Genomic DNA, 23,092 nt, shown 5'->3' with positions numbered 1-23,092 from the left:
CTTATCCTTTCCATGTAGTAACTCAAACCCACTAAGCGATTACAACACCGACAAAGTATTTAAACTCCGTGATTCAGTTCAAAAGTTTATTTTTCTTAAACTGTGTGTGTGGCTGGCCGGGTAAAATTACATGACTACTACTGTACGAAACGATTGTATGCTTTAGCGTTTTAGCCTGCAACCAACAGAATTAAACCTTCTAGAGCTTGCTTTTGCTTGAGGCCGCAATCAACAGTAGCTTAAACTCATTCTTTACCTATGTAACGACACATTATCGGCTTGGCTGTACAGTAAACAGTAAGGTAGTGTTAGTCAGTTAGGTTTCTGTTTGAACGGTTATTGCGTTCGTTGCGTTTCCGTTTTTTATCATTGCGCAAAACAATAGAAGTAATTCGTCTAAACACCCATGAATGATAAATATCTACACACACACACGGCAAATTTGTAGCTTCTTTCACGCAATATACAATTTTATCTATTACAGCTACCATTTATTCTTTCTGCCAGCAGAAAACACAACTATTATAATCGTCGTTGATCGAATCGTCGTTTAATCGGTCGGTCTCTTTGTGGTTGATGGTAGCTAGAAGTGGTTTGTTTTCGTTAATTGCTGCTTTGAACAATACGCAGCACTCAGTGAGTGAGGATTGATTTTCCTCATATACCCTAAAACATCGTCCGGTCTACGAAACACGTTACAAAACTTGTATAGTATCATTCTTCATTTCTCTAGCGTGCTGATGTTGCTGTTGTCTTTATAAACCGTTGGGATATTTTGCGAGCAGTTGTTGGAGGGTTCGTTTGTACAGGATAGTCCGCATAATACAGACAGTAGCACCTTCTTACTTGCCACAGGATGTGTTCGATTTTAAGGGTCTGAAATGAAATTGCTCCGGTTGAGCGTTTGCCCAAATCAATAGAAATAGAGGATACAATTCGACAGTGAAACAGTAGCTTCTGTCGTCTCTGTCCACTTTTACTTTAACCCTACCGAATAAACATCGATGATATCAACCAGAAGCGATAGAAGTACAACTGTCTATTTGGTTTGGGATCTATACAGTACGAACATTCCTGAAAGCATCAGTCACCGGTTAGAGGTCGGCTTTTTGCTTTCAATCCTACCATTTCATTTTATGTAGTATAAGATTTTGTAAAATATTTATATCAGAACAGTCAGGGGATCGGTGGATTGCATGATCATCCATTAAGATTGCAGCGCTAGTTTAGAAAGTATGTATTTCTACATCTAATTCACCACATTGAACTATTTTTCCCTTTTCGCGCCATTCCGTATTAAAGGGCCGCGAACCTCTTAATACTTCAACTGTTACCATATATATTTGGGGTCAATCATATAACAGTTGCTGCTTCTTTCTTTCTGACGACACATTTCTTCTTGTTCGCCTCATGACATGGGATACAGTTTAAATCTTCTGTTTTATTGCCGAAAGTGTCCTTCCAAAAAATATTCCTTAGACTTAGAGTGAAAAAGTAGATTGGTATTTCACTTATACGTAAATATAGGACACCGCACATCACGACAGCTACTATTACCGGGTATTTCCACCAGGTAGGACTGGAAAATCGACAGGAGAAGTTCGGGAAGCATTCATGGAGTGGAAAAGGGGAGAGGGTTTGCAGGATCGAAGGAGAAAACAAAAGAAGGGCACAATTTCCAAGATAAAAAAAATATGTTTAAAAAAACGTGGAAAAATGGGTACTAAAAAGCATGAAGGTGATGCCTATGCCGATCTGCCATTTCTCTGCCTCACAATTAACATTCATTATTTCTCTCTTTCTCTCTCGCTTATCGCTGCATAACCTTGACGGAATCGAGCCGCTCTACGCACTGCTCTGGCAACATTTCAATAGGCAACATACACTCACATTCTGTGGATCGTGCTGTAGTCTGCTATGTACTACATACATTTCATAAGTGCCACATCGATCTGCTGGATCCGCAAGGTCGCTGCAATACGCTTATCATACACACGCACACACATGCACAAACATACAGCTATAGTTTTGCTTGAACTCTTTTCCTATCAACTATATCCTTGATTTTATTCGACCGCTTTTTTTCGTACCCATTCTACTAACCCATGTTTAATGCTATTGTACCATTGCGCTTGTCACACATTCATTCAGTTCCACTTGCATGATACATCTTCCTGATTGCTGCACCATCATTGCACCTACGGCTATACATTTGTCGCTTGTATTCTGTACACAAATCTGTCTGCAATACCTTTCCCGTACGATTGCTTTCACTTTTTTCTTGTGTTTTGTTTTTTTTTCTTACTGTCTGTTTCAAAATAAATCATCACTATGCAAAAACACATCAATGTAGCTTTCTTATTAAACTTAAAAAAGACAAAAAGGTGTAAAGCTGCCTGGCTGCCTCTTAATCTCCATTTAAAGGTATGTATATCCAAAGTGACATACTTCCGTTCGCATGAAATCCTAAACAGACTCGAAGGCGTAACATGCCGTAACTAACCTTGCCCTAGCAGCCTTCGTCAGGTTGAATGGTTTTAGTTAGATTTGCTTCTCTGCGACGACGTGTGTGCTGTTTTGTATGTGTGCTCCGGTATTCCAGGGTAATAATATTTCATTGGAGGGGTAGAATTAAAATGATACTTTTAAAAACAAACCACATGCGCCATTTTGGTGTGCATGGCGATTTATGTTAACCTCGGAAATGGAAGTGATAAATCAGAACAGATTGGGTTGGGTGCGAGTTAACGTGGGGCGAGAAAGGGGAGGAGCGGGGGGATGGGTTGTGATTGACTTGGGATGCGATAAACCGGTGGCATCTACGATACCCTGCACACAAGTGTTCACACGTACACACACACACGCATATTCGCGGGTTCCGGGACAATTTTACAATAAATTAATAATTAATTACAAGAACCGAATCCGGTCTGCCGTATCCCGCTATTATTGGGCTGTCGTATGCGTGTTCGTTGATGACCGTTGCGTCAGTTCCATCTCGGCTGGTAGGTCGCCGCGTACGTAGTAATCGGCAGCCTTGTTGCCGGTGCCATTGCTGAGCGTACCGTTAGCGCTACCGTTGGCCACGTGGCCATTTTGTAGTTGCTGCTGTTGCAGGAGTAGTTCAGCTTCCCGCTTCTTGGCAGCAGCTTCCCTCTTCCGCTATAAATGGGCGAATAAACAAAAAATAAATCAATTAAATACATCGGTTCTAATAGGTGCGAAAGGATGCATATCAACGGATTGAGCATGAATTTGGAACAATAGTGCAAGCTTAGTTGGAATGCGAGAGTTCGTACAAATAATTCAATACCATCTATGACGTTCACGCAACACACACACACACGAAAAGCGATGGTTAAGTCCAGCTTGTAGCAACATTTAAGAAAAAGAACTTAAAAAAGAACTGGTTTTACAATCGGATGATGATCGCACCATTGCTAGTGAAGCGCGAAGGGCAAAAATCCTACACCACAAGCAAGTTACTCTCTTATTTGGTCACTTTGTGTTAAGCTGCGGTAGGCCCGAACACGGATCGTTCGTAAATTTACCATAAATTTGAATAAAAGCTATAGCACAACTGTTGTCCCAACATCCTTTAGCACGCAGTGCTTGTAGGAAAAGGCTGTCGCTCATTTTGAAAGTGTATCCGACACATACCTTTTGGGCTTTGTATGTGGACTGGTAGAACTCGTTGAACAGGAAGAAGAACATCACAGCATGCATTCCGATCCACCAGACGAAAGCTTTCGGGTAGTTGCAGTCGATAAACAGCAGCTGGAAAGCGTGTACCATAATCAGGACGAACTGAACCTGCAAATAAATGAGAACGTTAGCAATGTGGGTCGCACGAACAACATGCTAAAGACGCCTGCTGCACTTACCATCTGAAGGGCGGTTAAATATTTCTTCCACCACAAGTATTTCTGGAATTGCGGTCCGAGGGCAGTAAACAGATAGTACGTATACATCACTATGTGTACGAACGTGTTCAAAAGGCCGAAGAATGTGCTGTGACCGCCTGTTGGTAGATATAGAGCAGACAGGTTGCCATCAGCAAATGCATTAGAAATTGAACGACATAACGGTCCGAGGTTGGACAGCTTACCTGGAGTGAACTTAACACCGAACCACACCGACATTGGCATACATCCGTGGTGAATGACGTGCAATGTAGACACTTGGCTACTCTTTTTGCGCATCACAAAGAAGAACTGTGAAGAGGAAGGTAATATGTATTAGAAGTCATAGTTATGTGATCAGATAACTTCAGATTAGTATATTGATGCATCTTCGCTGTATATCTCTGCATCAGTAACAAGCACAAACACTCGATGACACACTCATTCCATTCTTGTTGCTCATTCGTCTTGAACCACTGTTACGTTGAACTTTATGTACAAGTGCAGCACCGACGAGCGGTTTGTAGAACGCACTGACCGCATACGGTGGCCATCGATCACCAAGGCAATCCGGTTGTACCGCGCACAGCAGCGTTCACGGACACACTTTTCTAGGGTGCCCCGGCATATGACCCGGTCAGTAGAGCTGCCACTTACTTGCCCTCGGTAGTAGTGCCACTAGTAGCAATGGCAGCTGGAGTAGCAACCATTCCTTTGATGGTGCGATTGGCTTAACTAGATCAACTACGCGAACTAGAACCCCAGGCATGGCACCGTGCAGAGAATGTTGCTTTATAGCTGTGCTTGTACATGATGGTTTATATTCTACGAGTATTTTATTTTATATCAAACTTGTATATTCATATGCGACGATATCGTTCCTGCCACAGGTAGCGGGGTTGGCCGAGTGACAATCGGTCTTTCCCAAAAAGGTGCATAAATTGCGTGCGAAAAATCCTACCAATCCGGTGTGGAAGAGAAAACCGGAATTGGTTTCAACTTTGCTGGATAAATCTGCACCATGCAGCCGGTTCTATGGTGATCATGTGTGTGAGCACAAGCAGACGACCCATACCGGAGCTAATATGCGATATGGTCAAAGTCAAACACAGATAAAGCAGGATTGACGCACCAAAACTGGCTAAGAAAGAAAACAGGCTAACGGGAGTGTAGCATTTCACGTGAATGAAATCGCGCGAGCACATGATCGGCGATGAGGCTGGGATGGTGGTTTTACCACCTTTGTCGTCTTCCAAAGATTGTTCCAGAAGCCTCTTTCCCAAGAAGTCACACAAATCATTTAGCATGGTCCTGGGGCGCGATCTACACACGGATGTTCATGCGAAACTGAACGCTCTTCCTGCTGCTTTTCGTTAGCAACGATCGTTGGAGAGATCGCACGAATCGAGCGGGGTTCATTGATCCTCAATTTCTGTTGTCATCTTCAGTATTGGACGTTGAGATACTACACTTGACATTCAACTCTCTCGCTCTCTCATACCGAAGGAGATTATTGTTCCACAGTTGAATCAGAAACTCAAGTAAACACACTTCCAGCAATCGTCAAAAACTGTACAAATAAAACCATTTTGGGTAGTGGTTTTGTACACCCCGGAAATCGACAGGTCACATTTGTCTAGCAACCAAGAGGCATTCAACCGTGGTGAAGAAGATGGGGTGTTCCATCTCGCACGGATACATGGTCTTGCTAGCTGCTCAAGATGACGACATTTGTTTTTCAAGTCAATAATGGTCATCATATTGAGGTGGTGGTTTCTACTTCTTCGCCATTTTGGCAGTAATAATCTGTAACTACACCAAAGAACATAAAAAAGGAGAGATACAAGCTATTCTTAATGAAGGTGATGAAGAAAGACGAGCCCTCTGCCAGAAATTTGAAGACAAAGTATTGTCATGATTTTTGAGGGCACATCATCCCCAATAATGACTTGCCAAGTTTTGAGTAGTGATGGGTACTGGGAGATACAAAAAAAACATACTGAAGAATGGAGCCACCCTCTTCAGATACTATTTGCGAAACGTGTGTCCAGCAGCAGAAGCTAAGCAAATAGGACTCATCATCTTACGGCGTGTATTACGCAGCTAATTCGCGAAGTTATTAGTTTTTTGTACCACACTAAAGCAGGAAGTGATCTTCGTTTGACGTAAATGTTGTTTCGAGCACAGCAATGACCGCTCTCTCTTTTTTCGTTCGGCTGTAGTTTGCTTTCCCGTTTTCTGCCACCTGCTGCAGCTTGCAAGGAAATGAGCCGGTGAGTGTCTTCCGTGAACAGATTACCCCGCTACACACCGTAAGAATGACCGTGACGAATATGTTCAAGGGTACTGGAGCACACTTTAATTATGTTTTTCTTTACCGCAACCGTCAAGTTCCTTCTCAATTGTGGCTAATGATGGATGACGAACGTTAACAATTGCGTGAATTTTTGGATCGTTTGGAGCAGGAACGAATGAGCGATCGAGTATTTGTTCTTTTTTGATGGCGACTGGAGATGCAGTGTTACCTGAATAATAGAAAATTAACTAAACTAAACTTACCGTGTCAAAGAATTCGGTGAACTTTGAGAAGTAGTACCACCAGCAGGCATGCACCATCTAATTTGTCCGGGGAAGATTGACAGTCACGGAAGATAGTGTGAGAAAGAAATGGTAATATTAAAAACAGTATTCTATCCATCTTGCCGAAAATGACAACGATTCAACGAAAGGAGCCAGGGTGTGAAATGCTTTAGTTGATAGACAATTTGAGTTGAGACTGCAGGGATATACGAGAAGGATGAGACAGCGCGAGCACACATAAACACGTGAGGATCAATAGTTTCGCTCTTAGGATGATGATGGAATTCAACGATGGTAGAACATTAGATGCAAAGGATAAGTATTAAAGGAGCAAATGGAATTCAGTAGAAGTAAAGGGAGCGTACCAAACATGGATAGATGCGAAATGCATGCAGAGGAAGGGAAATTTAAATTTATTTCTATTTTGAACACTATTCGCGAGCTAAGAAAACCAGGTACAGAATGGTGGCGATTTTGGGGCGATTTTTTCCGATCGTTTGATCGTAATCTGTTGCTCATTAATGAAGTTTTAGTAGTTACGAAGGATATGTTTATAAATACTAGGAAAACAAGGTTAGCTAGCGGAAGTAAAACAAATGTGTCAGTAACACAAAACGTAAAGCATTATTGAATAAACAAAATAGCAAAATGTTAAAGGATGAGAATATTCGCTTTCACCATGATTGTTACAATAAGTAATGTTAGCGATAGTAAAGCATGAGGGATGATATTGATGAAGCTGATGTACCCGCCCGGAAAGCAACCCTGGCACTTTCCGTACGACATTCAGTGCGTGTGCCGAGTTTTGCCTCGTTCGAAACCTACCCGCAGCGTTTTGGGGTGGTTACTATAGTCGACTGGCTGGCATCGGAAGTTATAATGTCCCGTTAGCCAACCCGATACACCAATCTGTAAAAAGTGGCAAAAAGTGGTCCAGTGGTTAGTATGTGCCGAATCCGAGTTTTGTACTGTTTTTTTAAAATATTTTTGTCTGAAGCACAGTCGACGTCCGTTTTTTGGTGTGAGAATTTGCGTGTACGTGAGTGTTTTTGTACGTTTGGATGTGTGAATCTGTGTGCAGTGTTTATTTGCAAGTTTGTTTGGACATTTTCGTTTACATGTCTCGTCGAGTTGAGCGCTGCCTCTTGTGTGAGGTTTTAACCAGCATCGTTCGCCTCTAACAGTAACAACTACTGTGTGGAACATCAATAACTGCGGTAATACACTAAACAACGATTAGCTGCAATATATATGGTTTGAAAGCTCAAACAGTAATCCAATATACTTCAACTTCTGCCCTCCCGCATACAAACCTACTTAAAACATACAAACCGTTTAGTGTGACTTAACGCGACTGATCACTGGTCTTTAACAGCTTTCAGGGTGTAGCAATCGATCGTCTTCTCGTTTCTTATTATAAAAGAACCCACACACACATACCAACACATGAAGTAGGCCTAGGTCTTTGGCTAGGATTCTGCTTATGGTGCGATGATATGTCTGCCTGTGTGTTTTTGTGAATTTTCCCGTTTGCGCTGTTTAATGCAGCTACGTATTCGTGATAATAGCGGAAAGATAATGTTTGTAAACATTCTCTTCAACAGGTTCTAGGATACACATGTATGTTCCGCTCGGGTCATAGCATTGAGCGGATGGAGACGAGTGCTGTACGAAAGTTTCGTGATGTTGTTCCGATTCCGAATTTTCCTTTCACCATACACGATTGACCATGAAGCGATGTTGTTTCCATTGCAACGACGTATACGATCAGAGAACGAACGATATGGGGGAAGAGGACATAAATCAGAGACTTTGTGCGACATTGATCGAAGAGGGATTTTTTTTGACAATAACAAAACACTCACAAATCTGTGAGCAAATGGGAGGTAAAAAAAACAGTTCGTCGAAGATTAGGGTTGTTGCGATCGTTTGCTGATAACACTGCGACCACTAGTCTGCTGGCAAACACTTACTCTCATCGCTTGTCCTGTAGTACCATGATCCACGGGTTGGCAACGGAAGCTGTACGTGCCCCACCAGCCGCCCATTAAACACTACGTACCCGGAAGGTGCAATCGGTCGGCACACAGCACGAAAGGAAGCGGGAAGCAAATATTCATTTAAGAAAAAAATAGAAGAAAAACAACAATCAAGGTTTAAAGCATATTCAGAAGGGAAGGTTCATCCTAGGGTTCCTTTCTCTTCTTGAGCTTGCGGGAGAGAAACACTCGATGAGTTCGTTTGCCTTTGTTGCTGTAAACTAGGCAAGGTCGTATAGAGCGAACCTGCAGCACGTCCAAAAATACACCAGTGAAAGGGATTTTACTCCGCGTGTTCTTGGGAAGTACATTACGCCGAAGTTCATCGTTCCCGCTTCCTTGCGGAAATGGAGAAACTTCGGTCCAATTTAATCGCTCATGGCTATACCACTTTTGTTACATGCCCACAATTGTCAGTCCAGTATGATTAACATTTAATGCACCACACAATCAATCTTAAAGTGCATTGACACCGAGTCAAACAAATGTGCTATAAGGAAATGTCTGAAGGTAACTGTGCGCAGTTTGTTGCTTCCGATTTCCTGATCAGTTCCATGCAACTGAAGTGATTTTTTTGTAAAGAAAGAAGTGGTTCAAATAGTATCATGCAATGCTGTAAATTCTACCAAAATAACACACACACACAACAAATTGAAACATTGATACAAACGCCTAATAGCAAAACAGCGCTCTATGCGTATATCTACAATACGGTTGTGTACAGCGCAAAGAAAATCTGGCGTTGTGAGTCGTCTAATAGGCGTAAACAAGACAGTTACTAGTCATGGTCTTATGGAAAAAATATTTTCCTTGTGAATGTGAATGTACATCCACGGGTTTTAGGTCGTTGCGTTTCGTTTGTCGTCTTTTGAATGCTTCATACAAAAAAGGGCGAAATTATTGGTTGTAATAGCAGTAGTTTTGGGATGTCGTAGACAATCTACCTCATAGAATAACCAGGCACTGAACACGACTTGAACGAAGTTGTACACTATGAGGGTGTTTTTGAGCTGGAAGGGTTTGCGGTTTTCCATTAGCCTTGGACCCAGGACCTGTGGATGAAACAGATAAAAAATAAAGCATTATTCACTGCTAGGTAGCTACAGTAACCGCGTTTCGAAGATCAGCGCTTCCGTGTTACTAAAGCGGTACACTGTCGGAAGTTTGTTTTGCTCCATAAATCTGCCATTAATAGCGCGCAAATAAGGCACCGGTGGATAATTGTTTTGCTCACCCATTTCCTAATGAGAACGATCTCGTTGTCGCCACCGGTAAATCAAAGCGCAACGCGATCGTAAAGATGACGGCGAAATTGCAACTTGCATCAAGATCGAGCGACGTTGGCCCGGTTTTTGTGGTAATTAAATAGCTATTAACCTGCGTGCTACCGTTATGATCGCGTTCTAAAACACATCCAAATGGTGTGGTGTACGGGCCTTGCCACCTTCATTCCCACCTACAATCCACTGCCAAAGCGGATCGGCATTCCGGAACGTAGCAGGGCCTTTAATAATCGTTTTCGTCGCCGTGTGTACTTCTCGCGCGTTCGTGCAATGGTGGCCCGCGGTCCACAATCCGGTCCGGTTAAGGTCAGGTATGTTAGATAAGCTAACCTTAACCGATTTTTTTTCTTCATTTCGACATGCTTTCACGACCCAGCAGTAGCAGGCGTCGTCGACGGTGGCAGTAACAGCAGGTTGCTAGCGAGTGCAGTGTTCGTTTCACTTTTAAATGCATAACATCAACCACCCCGGATCGGTAAAGAGAGGGCTTTAAAACTTATACTTATGCATTATTGTGAAGCATTTTTATTTGCCACTTGTCTTACGTTTATTGAAGGTTAATCCCACCATCTTTTATTTTGCAAAGCCACTCTTCGCACCGATGATGATGGAATCGGAAATTTGATTTCATTTTTTGGCTACAATCGATCAATTGCAACAGAGAAAGATACATTAGCAGAGGGAGACATCGAGAGAGGTGGTGGTCAAATTAAACAGTAAGGCGAAAAGTGAAATACCAAAAATTGGCCGCCTGTAACGGATGGTTATTCGCGTGACATTATGCAAGAATGGTCGAAGTTTTGAAGTTGGCTCGTGAAGCGATCCTGTGCACGATGGGACGCACTCGGGTACGCACTTTGCTGTTCACCCTTTGCGTTGGCAGGTGCGGGGTAATGGGTAATGATGGGAGAGTGTATCGAACGTCGTACGCACATCACGATCGTGATGATCGGTTGCGCGATCGACCCTCCATAAATATGAGGAAAAAAAACACACTGGTAGGGGATTCTCAAAAGGTTGACTCGATAGTTTCGACAACAACAGACAGTAATGTCCACCCATTTGGCAGGTGTAGGCTAGAAGGATGGATGCACCGGTGGCAACCGTGAACTCGGCGTGTTCGTGTTGTTTGTCCATTGCCTCACAAAACGGCCATCATCATAGCGACGCACCGGTACAATATCGATCGGGGAGATGGAGGAGGCGTGCTGTCCACAAATCGACCGAATCGACTTTCGACACCCGCACTAAACCAACCGGGTACAAGGCAAGATGAATGAACCTGTTCCGTACCACCGCTAGTGAAGAATGAACGGGGTGGATCTCACTCGCCTTTTTACGTGAGGAAATAGGTACACGTTGAGAAACTGGCCAACGAGAAGCTGCACGGGACTGACCTACACAGATGTGCGTTCCATCTGTAAGAAATTCGACTTGTGCACCATAGACCACAACAAACAAACAATCATGGGCTTTCGATTTAGAAATCCAAAATCAAACGTCGATCGGGACGTAAACCAGTTTCGAGGAACGAAACACCCGTCTCCATATCACGGTGTCACAGACCGGTTAGAGTCTCCGTGTTAGAGATTACCTTGAAAAGTTTTGAGGGGAAAAAATATGATAAACTTCACAAACAATTAGGAGATGGTACGAAGTTCGTTTTCTCTTCATATCAAACAAAAATTCATAAACATGAAAAGAGAGAGAAAAAAAACACCATAAAACAAAAAAAACAAGGCGACTATTCATTATTCAGATTGCATGAAACAAACCACAGACGAACCAAGTTGTTAAAAAAAAAAGAAATTTAAACTCGCATAACCATGTGGAGCGAAATTTGAATATTTGAGTGTGGAAATCCTGTTTTAGTTTGCTTGTTGTATTGGTTCAGCAAGTTCAGTAAGATTGTGTCAGTATTTGTGTTAGTTTTGACAAACTTTGACACATTTGTTTATGATGAAATGATCAATTTTAATCTGCTGAAGTGTTATTTCTCCCGGTCGGGTTCTAGCTTTTGCTAATTTATTTAAAAAAAACCCCGTGAGTACCACCTTCTTCATACTTACTTTGACTAAGTACACATATCCTAAACATAGTGCTAGGGTTGGGAGCGGCGACGACATCAGTGGCCAATCTTTCGTCCGGGGGTCTGAAAAAAAATGTTTCGATGTTTATTTATACACTTTTTTAGTTTCTTATTTATGGTTAAACATTATTGAATGTTAAATATATTGAGTTTGAATTAAAAAATATGTACTGTTGTCAGGGATTGTTTGACAATGGTTTAATTTCAGCATGAACAGCGAAGCACAACAATTTCCAACTACTAATGAGCGACAATGAGCTAACATATTGATAATGGGTCACCACATCGTTTGGTTTTGTGCTCATGCTGCCCCAAATGCTTTGCGAAGACGTGTGTTCCGGGAAACCCGGAGGAAAATTACCGATCGAAAAGAGAAAATGAGGTGCTAAACGGCAGTACAAACAAAGCGTCAACGATTACATCGAGATGGATATGTATCCATCATTCATTTGATTGGCTGCGTGTGTACCACGAGTGTATCGCAAAAGCCGGGGGCCCCGACAAATGTTTGTTTCATCATTATCCAATGTAGACACGCCATCAATCCGGTGGTAATGCTATTCGTATCAATAGTCATTTGCAATGGACTTTCTACAATTTAGCAAATGTCGCTAATGATATGTGCTACTTGAGATTTGAAACTGAGAGTTCTGACGTCATGCAACGTTACTAAGGAAGAAATATAATCTTTGTTTATTTTAAAAGCCCTACTGTTTTGTAATTCATAGGAATTCACACAAAGTGCAAAAGCACCGACCATTTTGCAAACAACACTAACGATGTCGATCATTTACACAGTCTTTAGTATGTATATCAATTAGCACGGGAGATGCGGCGAGCGGGGAGACACAGAACTTCTGTCCCGCGTGTGGTGAGAATGAAAAAAGTTCCACTGCTTAATAAATTCTACAATCAATCGTGCGTCAATGACATCGCTCGATCTTGTTCTGTACAGTAGCAGCGCCTTCGTGTTTCGTCGACAGCAACTGTTGCACCAGTTAGTGTATGCATCAGCGGTTTGGATAATGAATGCATCTCGCGGTATTAGCGAAGGTTGTCCAGGTACTTTTCCATGCCACTTTTATCATAGAAGTGGATGTAATGGGGGAAAAATAAAAAAAAACACAGATCGCATGAAATTAAACGTAAATCAATCCCATTACAATCCCAGACAAAACCATTCCATTTGAAACAAGAGAGATCGCGCTGTTAATGCTTACTGTGTACAAACAAGCGTTACGAGGAAGTAACACAAACGTAACGTAACTCACTCCAACAACCATGCGTCTCCATCGGGTATAGAACAAAGTGCGCACGCGTACAGCGATCATTTCCATGTTTTTGCGTTTTACGCCCCCGGCGTAGGGCAAGGATCGATGCACTTTCCGAGGTGTGTGCGATCGCGCTTGAGGGTCAATGTCCTTCTGCACTCCTAATTAACGAGCCGCTACGTCCCGGAACACGGAAAGTACGTTATTTACCAGTCCGGCAGTGCAAGTGCATTTCGGTTCTGGGCGACAGGTGAATGCACTCCATCTTGCTAAGGTCTGGGTCGTAACCTGACGCGCCGTTCGACGCACCATCGTTATGGAAATCGATACAGCTCTACAGTAAATGCATATAAAAAAAACTCGAAACGTAGAACCGGAAGCCTTTACTCGTCGACTTGCACACAGGCGTTTTCAGCAACGACCTTAAAGCCAATTGAAAAGCAAATCGATTTGAGCGATCTTTCGAACTGAACGTCTGACTTGTGTGCCCGTATCTTGGCGTCCGATAAAATAACACGCAGGCCCTTCCCACTTGGTTACTTTCTTATGCATATTTAAATCGTCGATACAGTTAAAGAAAGCTAAAACAAAGCAAAAATGCAGTATGCACTCTTCATTTCAGTCGATGTGTTTTAAATTACTTTTGATTATTCTAATGCACTTGTCACAAAACCGTCCACGTACAGTTCGGAGTGTATAAAACACCGTACTAACACGTTCGACTTGTTGTATGGCTTGCTTTAATGAGGCATACATGCCTCACCGTATGTTCTGCTATTGATCAAGAACTGTTGCTGAGTAGACGACAAATAGCGCTCGTCTTGTCCTCACATTCCCAATCACGTATTCTGTGCGTGCTGCAGCCATTGACAAAATATTTCCGTTAGGTCCTGTAAGGATAGAAAAAGCCAGACGTTGTCCCTTTCCAGGTCATACGCTTACCTCCGTATTTGTCCATGTAGTGATGCATACTGTCAATGTATTTCATAATTAAGGCCATTTCTGTGAGTATGTGCGGGTTTTGTGACCGGGCAGCTCAAAACGAACAGCGAATGGCGAACAGGAACGGATAGTTTGGCTCGGGGGCGCTCGTATACCACTGATGCTGAAACGATATCAAAACAGAAAATGGGAATGGATTAATTAAAAGTGTGATAATTTGATTACATCCTCGCCGCACGACCGACTGGGCGTGTAACTTGGCCATGGAACAACACAAAAAGAGAAGAAAAAAAGTCCAATCTTATAGATGTAGTAAGCCCATCTTGAATTGCATGGATAACCGTGTTAGGTGGTGTACAATTTTCTACATCGTGCCAGGTTTTATGCTTGGTCGTCCCGGCACTAGTCGTCACCCAATAATACACTCACATCGATTATTAATCGAAAGCTATTTCCTTGTCCAAGGGAGTGAGATTGTGGATGCTCGCGCTCAAATGCCACGCTTCTAGGCGTGTTGACGCGAAAAACAGGGAGGAAAATAAAACACCCATTGAAATGGGTGTTTCACTACAGTGTTTAGTGGCACTGTCCAGAGCGGAGGTGACCTACATTCGTTGCGTTTGCATTTGGATCTAATGGAAAGAACGAACGGGATACATTCGTCGTGTGTTTTCCGACAACGGAAGTCGTCACTGGATCCAGTTTGATGATATCGTTCCTTCGTGGGGTTAGCGAATCGATGACCATTACTGTTCCATAACGTGGCCTACCAACACACATACGGAAAACAAAGGATACCCAGGTTGGTCTGTCGGTGGTTGTGACTTGGACAAAGTTTACACCCTTAGCTTGGTTTTTTTGTTTTTTTTTGGTGGGAAATAATCAGATAAGTTCCCTTAATTTTTATTTTTTTTACACCCTGGAAATACAGGAAATGAACAGGCAACAGCTTGGCGCTTGTTTACTGCGTACAACATGCAGTTATCAATTAAGAGCCTGTTTCTGTCCGTTACACGCAGACGCCTATGGGATTGCATGAGTCGAGCACATTTAGTGCAGGCAACATGAAAACTTAGCGTGGCGCCAACATGTCCACGAATCCTTGCACCGTCGGCATCACTCGGTGGATCATATTTCAAATGTTAGGTGAGCATTCTTCGTGCCTGCTTGGCCTCGGATAAAGCATTTTTACCCACAAAAAAAGCGGTAAGAATGTCAAAACAGTCGATCTAACATGCGACTAACATGCTTTCCTTCGCTGGCAACGAACTGTTGTCGATGATGAAGCCGGTAACAGTGATTTTCGTTCGCTTGCATAATCGTCGTTCCCGCGCTGTGAAGCGAAAACCGTTGGCACATCACGTGGCAAAAGAAAGCCAAGCATCAAACAACCGGACGGTGTGTCGCGGGCTGAACGGAAACAGCTGAGTGCATCCGTTGTGGTTCGCCAGTGTGCGAGTGTATGACATCATGCTGCGCTTGCACGTGCGACGATGCGAATGATACAACAAGACATCATCCACCCGCTCGTGATCAAACAGAGGGAAACACACACACACACACAAACGGCCGAGTGCACCGAACATATTAAACCACACATACGATGAAGTTTCTTGAATTGTTTGTATCTTGTTTTGTTGTTCGTTTAATTTCACGTGCTCATGTTTACACTTCAACCCCGTTCGAACGATCGATTGTTTCGATCAAGAACCATCACGAAATGGGGAAAACTGCAGGGGGTTCAACTGTGAAGTAAAGTTCAACAAGCACCCAGACATATCGACGCATGACCCGGCGCCAATCCCGTTGGGGGGTGGTTTTACAAATGTTGGCTGCAATTACATGCACACTGCTGCATGCCGAATAAAAGCGACCCAAAACAAGAGAACATCTTGGCAGTACCAACTGCACGGAAGCAGTGGATCTATATTTGTATTCGAAACGTGATTTTCTCACTTTATTTATAGCCAAACACGGCTGCAATGGGTAACGCAAAATTTAAGCTAAAAATGACGCGTGCGTGCGTCATTGCGTACCGTGGAAAATGGGGAGTTGGGTTAACACAGAACAACAAAAAAAGACACGGAATTTCTCTCCCAAAAACACGCGACACGAATATGATGACGTTTTTTCATGTAGTTTTTTCCGTTAATGACGCTTCCCAAAACACACATACAGACGCGCTTACCGCAACTAAAATGAGAACGTTAGTAGACACCATCATGTTCTCGGTTGGCCACAAACAGTTCCACCCTCCACCTGTCGTTGGTGCTCGATTGTTACATAACCCTAGCGGCTAAATAGCACACATATAGCAGAAGCATTAAATGCAGGAGGGAACCGGTATATTAAAATGCCGGAATTCTAGCTTCGGATTGGACACGCTTCACCAGCGGCTGGCGATCGAAACGGTCACGATCGGGTGGTGTATAATCGTTTATCAGGACACTTGCGGCGGACGACTTTGATTTAATTTCCCGTTGCATTTTAAATGATAATTAACTCATCACTCACGGGAGCATCGAGGTAAGTAATGAATGCCCTTTTCGATGTCATAATCTGCGTTATACGCTGCTGAAAACCGTTGTTTGATCGTGTGCTGTGACAAAGTTAGGGCAGCTCAGTATGGCTTTTTATTCCCAACGTTTCCTCTCTTAAAAGGTTAAAACATTTCCTATAGTTACACCACTTATACCACAATGAATAAGCATAACTTGTCTCAACTACTCCATTTTATTTGTACAGTTAAAAATACTTTACTGTAACATAACAGTAAAAATATTCCGGATTACTTTCTGTTTCAGTTTGTTGTAAGCTCATTTCGATCCTTTTAATTTTTTAAAGATAAAGGTTCTTTTCGATGCAGAAATGAACAAAAACATACTCAAATGAAGTCTGCTTGAAACCGCCACAACGGTTCCATGCTCAGTGGAGTGAAATTTCCTCCATTCTTTTGTTTATCATGTTTCAAAGATTGTTATAAAATATTAATTTTGTACAGAAAACAAAATCTCGCATCATGACACAGTTGCCAGCAGCTTGTTGTGCACTCAATCAATCAAATGATAAATTTGAAACGGCAAGAACATTGCTTAACATGAAACTCCATAAAAATGTGATAAATGCGAAAGGAGAGGAAAATTTCAACATACATCGAACACTGTAGAAAACTTGCCACATTTTAAATCTGTTACACATTGTATGTACGGTAAAACTGTTGCCAAGCTTAAACCTTATTTTTATTACTTTTCGACCAATGTTATATGGTACCGACATGGTTTTGGGGTGTAACCAAGCTATGTGCTGAGCTCAACACTCATATCTCCTTTTTTTACGAAAGAGGGGGATTAACGTTGTGTTGGGCTGCTCCCATTTTTTCACCGAAAAATCGTCATGAAGGAAGAGGGCACCCCTATTGCAGTGCGGTAAGCTTTCATCAAACAGGCTGCGATGGTTAAGCTCTTTATCACAAAAACCGAGCGACAAAATTGTACTCTTCACAGGGTAAAGCATAAAATGGTGGTGTTCAGCTTCTTTTACATGGCCTTCAGCTCGGCTCGGTGAACTAGAAAAGGCGACCACTGGTCACTGGAACGTGCACTGAGGTAAATCAGTCCACGGATATATGACGCAGTATTATGGCTCGATTGAGAGCCCTTTAAATGTACACCACAGGAAGCTAAGTGCACCGGACCGATCGTACAGTGATCGAGTAGTTCTATCAGATATAAGGACGGCAACAAGTCATCCAAATGGTTCGATCTGTTCATGTGTTACGCGATAAAAGCGCGTAATCGCCACAAAACTCAGGCATGATGAGTCATGGTCCCCGGGGCCAGAGCCAGCACAGTATTACGGTAATAGCGTTTCCCTTCTTATCGGCGATATCTATGAAGCACGGAAAGCCTCTCCGCCGAAACCGTCAGGTGGCAATTATAGGAGAAAAAAAGTGAACCTAAGGGATTGGCCCACATTTTTGCAGCTTTGACGAATGTCATTCTTGATGAGTGGGCTCGGAACGGGTTCCGCAAGTGATAACGACATTCGGTGTTGGAACTCGGTGGTAGGGTGGATGGTTTAACACAAATTTTTAACTTCAACCGTCCATCTTCATACAGCCATGCGCGCGGTGTTATCGCTTCGCACTGATAGGGCGCACATCATCCCACTGTGATAAAACCACATGATGATCCGCTAAATCTAACCGACCGAGACACGTAATGGGCGGTAGAATAATCCTCACACCAAAAAGGTGGATCTTCCCGACACGGAGCTAGATCAGACACACTGAGCGATGACAGTTTCACGGTAATTTTTGGGTGTGTTTTCTTTTTTTCTTATATCCATTTGTCACTCTGGTGCGATACTGGGACGGGTTTTTTTTCAGTCCGGTGCGTTGCGTAATCGTTTTGTGTTGAGTTTTGTCATATACCAAAAAAATCACGTAAGGAGCAACTCCAGTTCACTCTCCTATCGCAGGGAAATCATCGTGACACAACACGCACGGGAGCCAGAGACCCAATACAAAACAACTCAATTCGGAACCTGTTTCCATGGAGCAGTGATTTGTTTCGGGGGTTTTTAGTTTTACTTCTCGTCTCAAATCAGTTTCATAGCTCGACCATATTTCACTAGTATCTCAAATCACAAATAGAACGAACTTTTTCGTAATTAAAATCTTCATCCCGTGCACTGCTACTTTGGTAATCACATGCATGCAGTTCTGACACTGACAAGGGTTCATTGCCATTTACGGGTGAAGTAATTGGCCCAACCAATTCGACAGGCCCTTTACAGTGTTTTTAACACGTGCTGCGCTTGCTGAACGGAACATTTAGCTGAATGGGGCAATTTTTTGTTTTTGAGCTACACAGCCCCCACACACCCACACACACACACGCACAGACACACACACACATTCACTCTTAAACACCAGCCTGTGTGGCATACAAAGTGCCAAAAATGCATTTTTATGTCGTGCAACTCGATCACCATATTAAACACTCGCATGCGCAGTTCGCCGTTCGCTGACTGGATTGAACCATTTCTGCACCGTCAAACCGTAAATTTCAAATCATCCCAATGTCCTAGAAGAACCTTTTCTCATCAACCCCGAAAACAGAAAGGAAAAGCAAAAATCGAGGGAACAACTTTGCGCGCGCTTTTTTTTTTGCTTTGGTGCAGGCACCCCCGGGAAAACCTACCTAATTACACACTCAAACAGTACACCACAAATGAAGTATTGTCCATACACTAAGGCGTACCAGCTTCTTGTTGGCCGCGAAAAACGAGTACCAACTACAACGAGAGCGGTGCAAGCTTTTTGGGCAATTGTTTCTTCTCCGGTTTACGCGTGAAGGTGGTAAAAAGCTTAATAATTACACGACGGCACGGTTTTGATGGTGGAATACACCCACCATGGGGCTAGCACGGGATGGTTTGTTGCTTTTTTTTGTGTTTTGACTTGTTGCGTTTGCCTATCACGACTATGCAGCGAACTCTCGACCGCGCGCGATCCGTACTCGATGACAATCAGTCGTTTTCTAAACGTTATTTTCAGCTTCCCCACGGCGCGTACCCGCGATTAGCCGCGGAAACATAGCACGGGGAAGCTATGGGACAGCGAATGTTGCGTGAAGGTAGGGAGAACAACCCCCTCCACGAAGAGACAGGCCTCCCCCCGCCCGTTCTCCTCCCCACCACTGCACCTCCCCACGTTTGCGAAGTTCACAAACAGCGCGAATGGTCGTTTATGTGTGTGTGAGTGTTTATTTCGGCTACAACACAGGGGGGGTTGCTTTTCGACGACCGGTGGGAGATGGGTCGACGAAAATTCGATGCTGAGTTATGGCAGGCGTGTGCGAGGCAACTACAACTGTGTCTGTCATCAAACCGTGGCGGGTTTCTTGCAGTTTTGTTGTCATGTTATCTGCCTTTGCCCTATGCTTTTTAATCACCCGAGCTATGCACGGCTATGGGTGGGTGGACACGATACGAACCCCGAAAGCTTCCTTCGGTTTCAGTCAACCGATCATTGACGACGATGGCGATCACCCTTGATCCTCAGCAGTGCGTGGGAGTGGAGTCGTAAGGAGATCAACTTGCTGTTCTGTTCCATAGCGTGCAGGTGAAATGCAAGTATAAGCGCATAGGAACATTGCTGAATAGCATATACATAGTCGGAATGCTTTAATTTCTATTTGTCAAATAAAAATTAAACGAAATTGAAGAATTCTGTCCTGATAGTTCTCAGGGTTTCCAATTTGATAAATAAATCTGTACAATACTTATTAAATTTGTAGTGTTATTTCTATACACAACAAGATACAAGCAGATATAAAAAAAATGTTAAAACAAGCTTGCAAAAGTGCCAATAACTTGATGAGTGGCAACTTCTTCTATTTACATTATCATAAAGCCGAAACTACTCTGTGAGGAAACGGGTCACACATGGTGTTAGATCTGTTGGTTGACTATTAGTTTTTATTGTTGATATTGTTGTGATGCACAGCCTGTAGTTCCTTCTGTTTTGTTTTATTTTCGTGTATTGAGCAAGCCAGGGCTGGCTGTCCAGCCATCTCTTGGCCTGGTCCAATCGAAACTTCCAAAATAACATAACATAAAAAACGCATACCGACACACACTTTGATTATATTGGCTATACTTCAACACTATCTCCTCGCTTCCACACCTCCAAACCCCTCTACCACAGCCTCGATACCTTCCCTTACCTGTAAGTAAGCCGATCAAATAAAGAGACGAAAAAGCGAAATCCATCGGGCCAACCAATTCCCGTCCCTCCTCCCTGGGGGCCCTCAAGACGTTTGGGTGAGCAATAGCAGTATGCAGCCTTCTACCGAAAACCGCTACGAAATGCGTTAAAACTTTACTTGAATAATAAAATAAATGGCCATTACATAAGCAAACGTACGAAAGCGAGGCCCGCGCTCTTGGCAAGGTCAGTTGGCACAAGCAAAACTATGCTCCTGTGCAATCGTCGCGTCGGTTCGTCGGTGATTAATACTGCGAGATCGCACACACGACAGAGAGAGAGAGAGAGAGAGAGAGAGAGAGAGAGAGAGAGAGAGGGTGAGGACGCTGGGTTTCCTTTGTTTCGATGACATACAAGCATCTAGAGAGACACACACACATACGGGCATAAGTAAACAGGTGGTTAGTTAGATGGAAACATGCGAATCATATCAATCAACATCACCTGCCAGCACCTTCATTCAACTGTGAAGCAACAACGCACAACTGCAGCCAAATTCATGGTGAGGCAGGGAAACATTTTCCGACCAATTTTCATAAAAAATTTTCCAAATTGACACCTTGTGATTTTTCCCCCAACTTACTCACACTGTAGAACAACCGACGATTGCCTTAAACTTAAAGCACTCTGCCTTAAACTTGCCTTAAAGTTTGTCTACTTTTTCATAGTTACAGCTTCAACTCCCTTCTTCCTGCAGCCCTTACAACGGAGGTGATAAACCTGGTGGTGCTCTTGTAACACGAGTCAAGCCCCAAAAATGCCGATCCGCGTGCGTGTGTGTGAGTGTGTGTGAAATTTGTTGAAATTTTGGAACTACCTCCCAAACCGAACCCAACATTCCCAATCCCTATCTCTCAACCTGCGACCGATTACATGTGATCCTTGTCTACTATGCGCGGATCCGCTCATTGAATTTTTCGGGTTGTATTGCTGCTGGCTTTCTCGTCTTCCCGCTTCCATCCTCTAAACACACTCGCAACACAAACACACTCATACAAAAACACACAAAAAAAAAACAAACTCGACTTACTAAATAGTACCATAATTTGTTATGTAGTCTCAACGGTGTGCTTCGGCGATCGTAGTCTTCGATCGTGTGTCCATGCACAGGTTGGGGAGGGCCTCTGTCAAAACTCTACACCTTACCTTTTTTAAAAAGCTTTGCAGCTTCACACGCATACTCGCGGGGTTTCAACCCTTTCTTCCCCGATCAAACTTTAGGAGAGGAAAGGAAACCAACACAAGAGAACAACGGGTTTCGATAGTTTTTGGTAAGCTTTGCCAGGGCAAATGGCCTAGTGTCAAAAGCGGCCAAAACTAACTTCAACAAAAAAGAAAAGAAAACGAACCCCCTCCTTTCCAACCCTCCCAAAATGTTGCACAGTGCGGAGAAAAGGGAAAAGGGGTGAAGCTAGCTTACTTTTACTTTCATTAACGCGGTTAGTAGGTCTCTCGGAATCTCCGGTAAACATACGGTTTCGACGCACCGTTGCCTCAGTGTGCTCGATTCCGGCGGTGTAGTGTCTGGGTAAATGACTTCATTTTTTTCTTCTCTTCATTATGTCTCCTCTTACATCTCCCACATGCAAACGCGGCTAGTATGCGCTGTTAGGCGCAAAAGATGCGCAAGATCATGCGATGGTGGAAACCATGTGGTGAGTGAGCAGTAATGGGCCAGTCGTAGCCACACATGAATTGTTAGGCCCGATCATACAACTGCAAACGGTCAGCTGTCGAGCAGATAGGCACTACGAAAAAAAAGTACAACTAGATCCCCAAACCAATGCTTAGCCTCATAATTATTTAACTAATTTTAAATGTACAAGCGTTCAAAAAAAATCCAAACAAAAAATCCAATTCCCATAAGCTATGGCTATAAATACTCCTCGCTGTATCGCATTAACCTTACCGTGTGTGGTGTAAAATGGCCAAATTTATCCTCCGTTAGTTATGCGTCTTGATTATTCAAAAGTGAACCTTCGCATACATTTCCCTTCGTTGCGCCGTTTGGAATGTAGGAAACCCACCCAATCGTGCTGCAATGACCAATCGATACCCTGACCCAATACACGCGTCCCATTGCCCTGTCTCCATTGTGACCCGCTCTCCACCCTCGCCTCACACCTCACCGTTTGGTTCTCTTTCCATTTCGGCCCAACCTCCATAACCGAGCCCAAAGAAGGTGACAAAGTCGCGTGCTGCGTTTTCCTTTTC

At 43.2% G+C, this 23,092-nt stretch overlaps 1 protein-coding gene across 3 annotated transcripts in view; it reads right to left on the bottom strand.

The window, feature by feature from the left end:
• Positions 1-1,421: 1,421 nt before the first annotated feature.
• Positions 1,422-23,092, bottom strand: part of LOC125760815 (elongation of very long chain fatty acids protein AAEL008004) — a 37,384-nt gene continuing 15,713 nt past the window's right edge. The window contains exons 1-10 of one of the 3 annotated variants that reach the window (XM_049421336.1): positions 19,311-19,719; positions 14,107-14,269; positions 11,874-11,956; positions 9,466-9,573; positions 7,308-7,391; positions 6,462-6,518; positions 4,109-4,214; positions 3,885-4,021; positions 3,661-3,813; positions 1,422-3,162 (exon numbers count right to left, since the gene is read on the bottom strand). In XM_049421336.1, the coding sequence (XP_049277293.1) occupies positions 2,947-3,162; positions 3,661-3,813; positions 3,885-4,021; positions 4,109-4,214; positions 6,462-6,518; positions 7,308-7,391; positions 9,466-9,573; positions 11,874-11,956; positions 14,107-14,164 (1,002 nt within the window). In that variant the 5' untranslated portion in view covers positions 14,165-14,269; positions 19,311-19,719 and the 3' untranslated portion in view covers positions 1,422-2,946. Of the gene's footprint in view, positions 3,163-3,660; positions 3,814-3,884; positions 4,022-4,108; positions 4,215-6,461; positions 6,519-7,307; positions 7,392-8,455; positions 8,537-9,465; positions 9,574-11,873; positions 11,957-14,106; positions 14,270-19,310; positions 19,720-23,092 lie in introns of those variants that run through there. The other 2 variants (XM_049421337.1, XM_049421335.1) reach the window with 2 other exon arrangements.

This window comes from Anopheles funestus, chromosome 2RL (genome assembly GCF_943734845.2).
Source record: "Anopheles funestus chromosome 2RL, idAnoFuneDA-416_04, whole genome shotgun sequence".
In the NCBI taxonomy this organism is placed as follows: Eukaryota; Metazoa; Arthropoda; class Insecta; order Diptera; family Culicidae; genus Anopheles; species Anopheles funestus.
The sequence above is the reverse complement of the archived record's forward strand: the minus strand, read 5'-3'. Positions and strand labels throughout refer to the sequence as shown.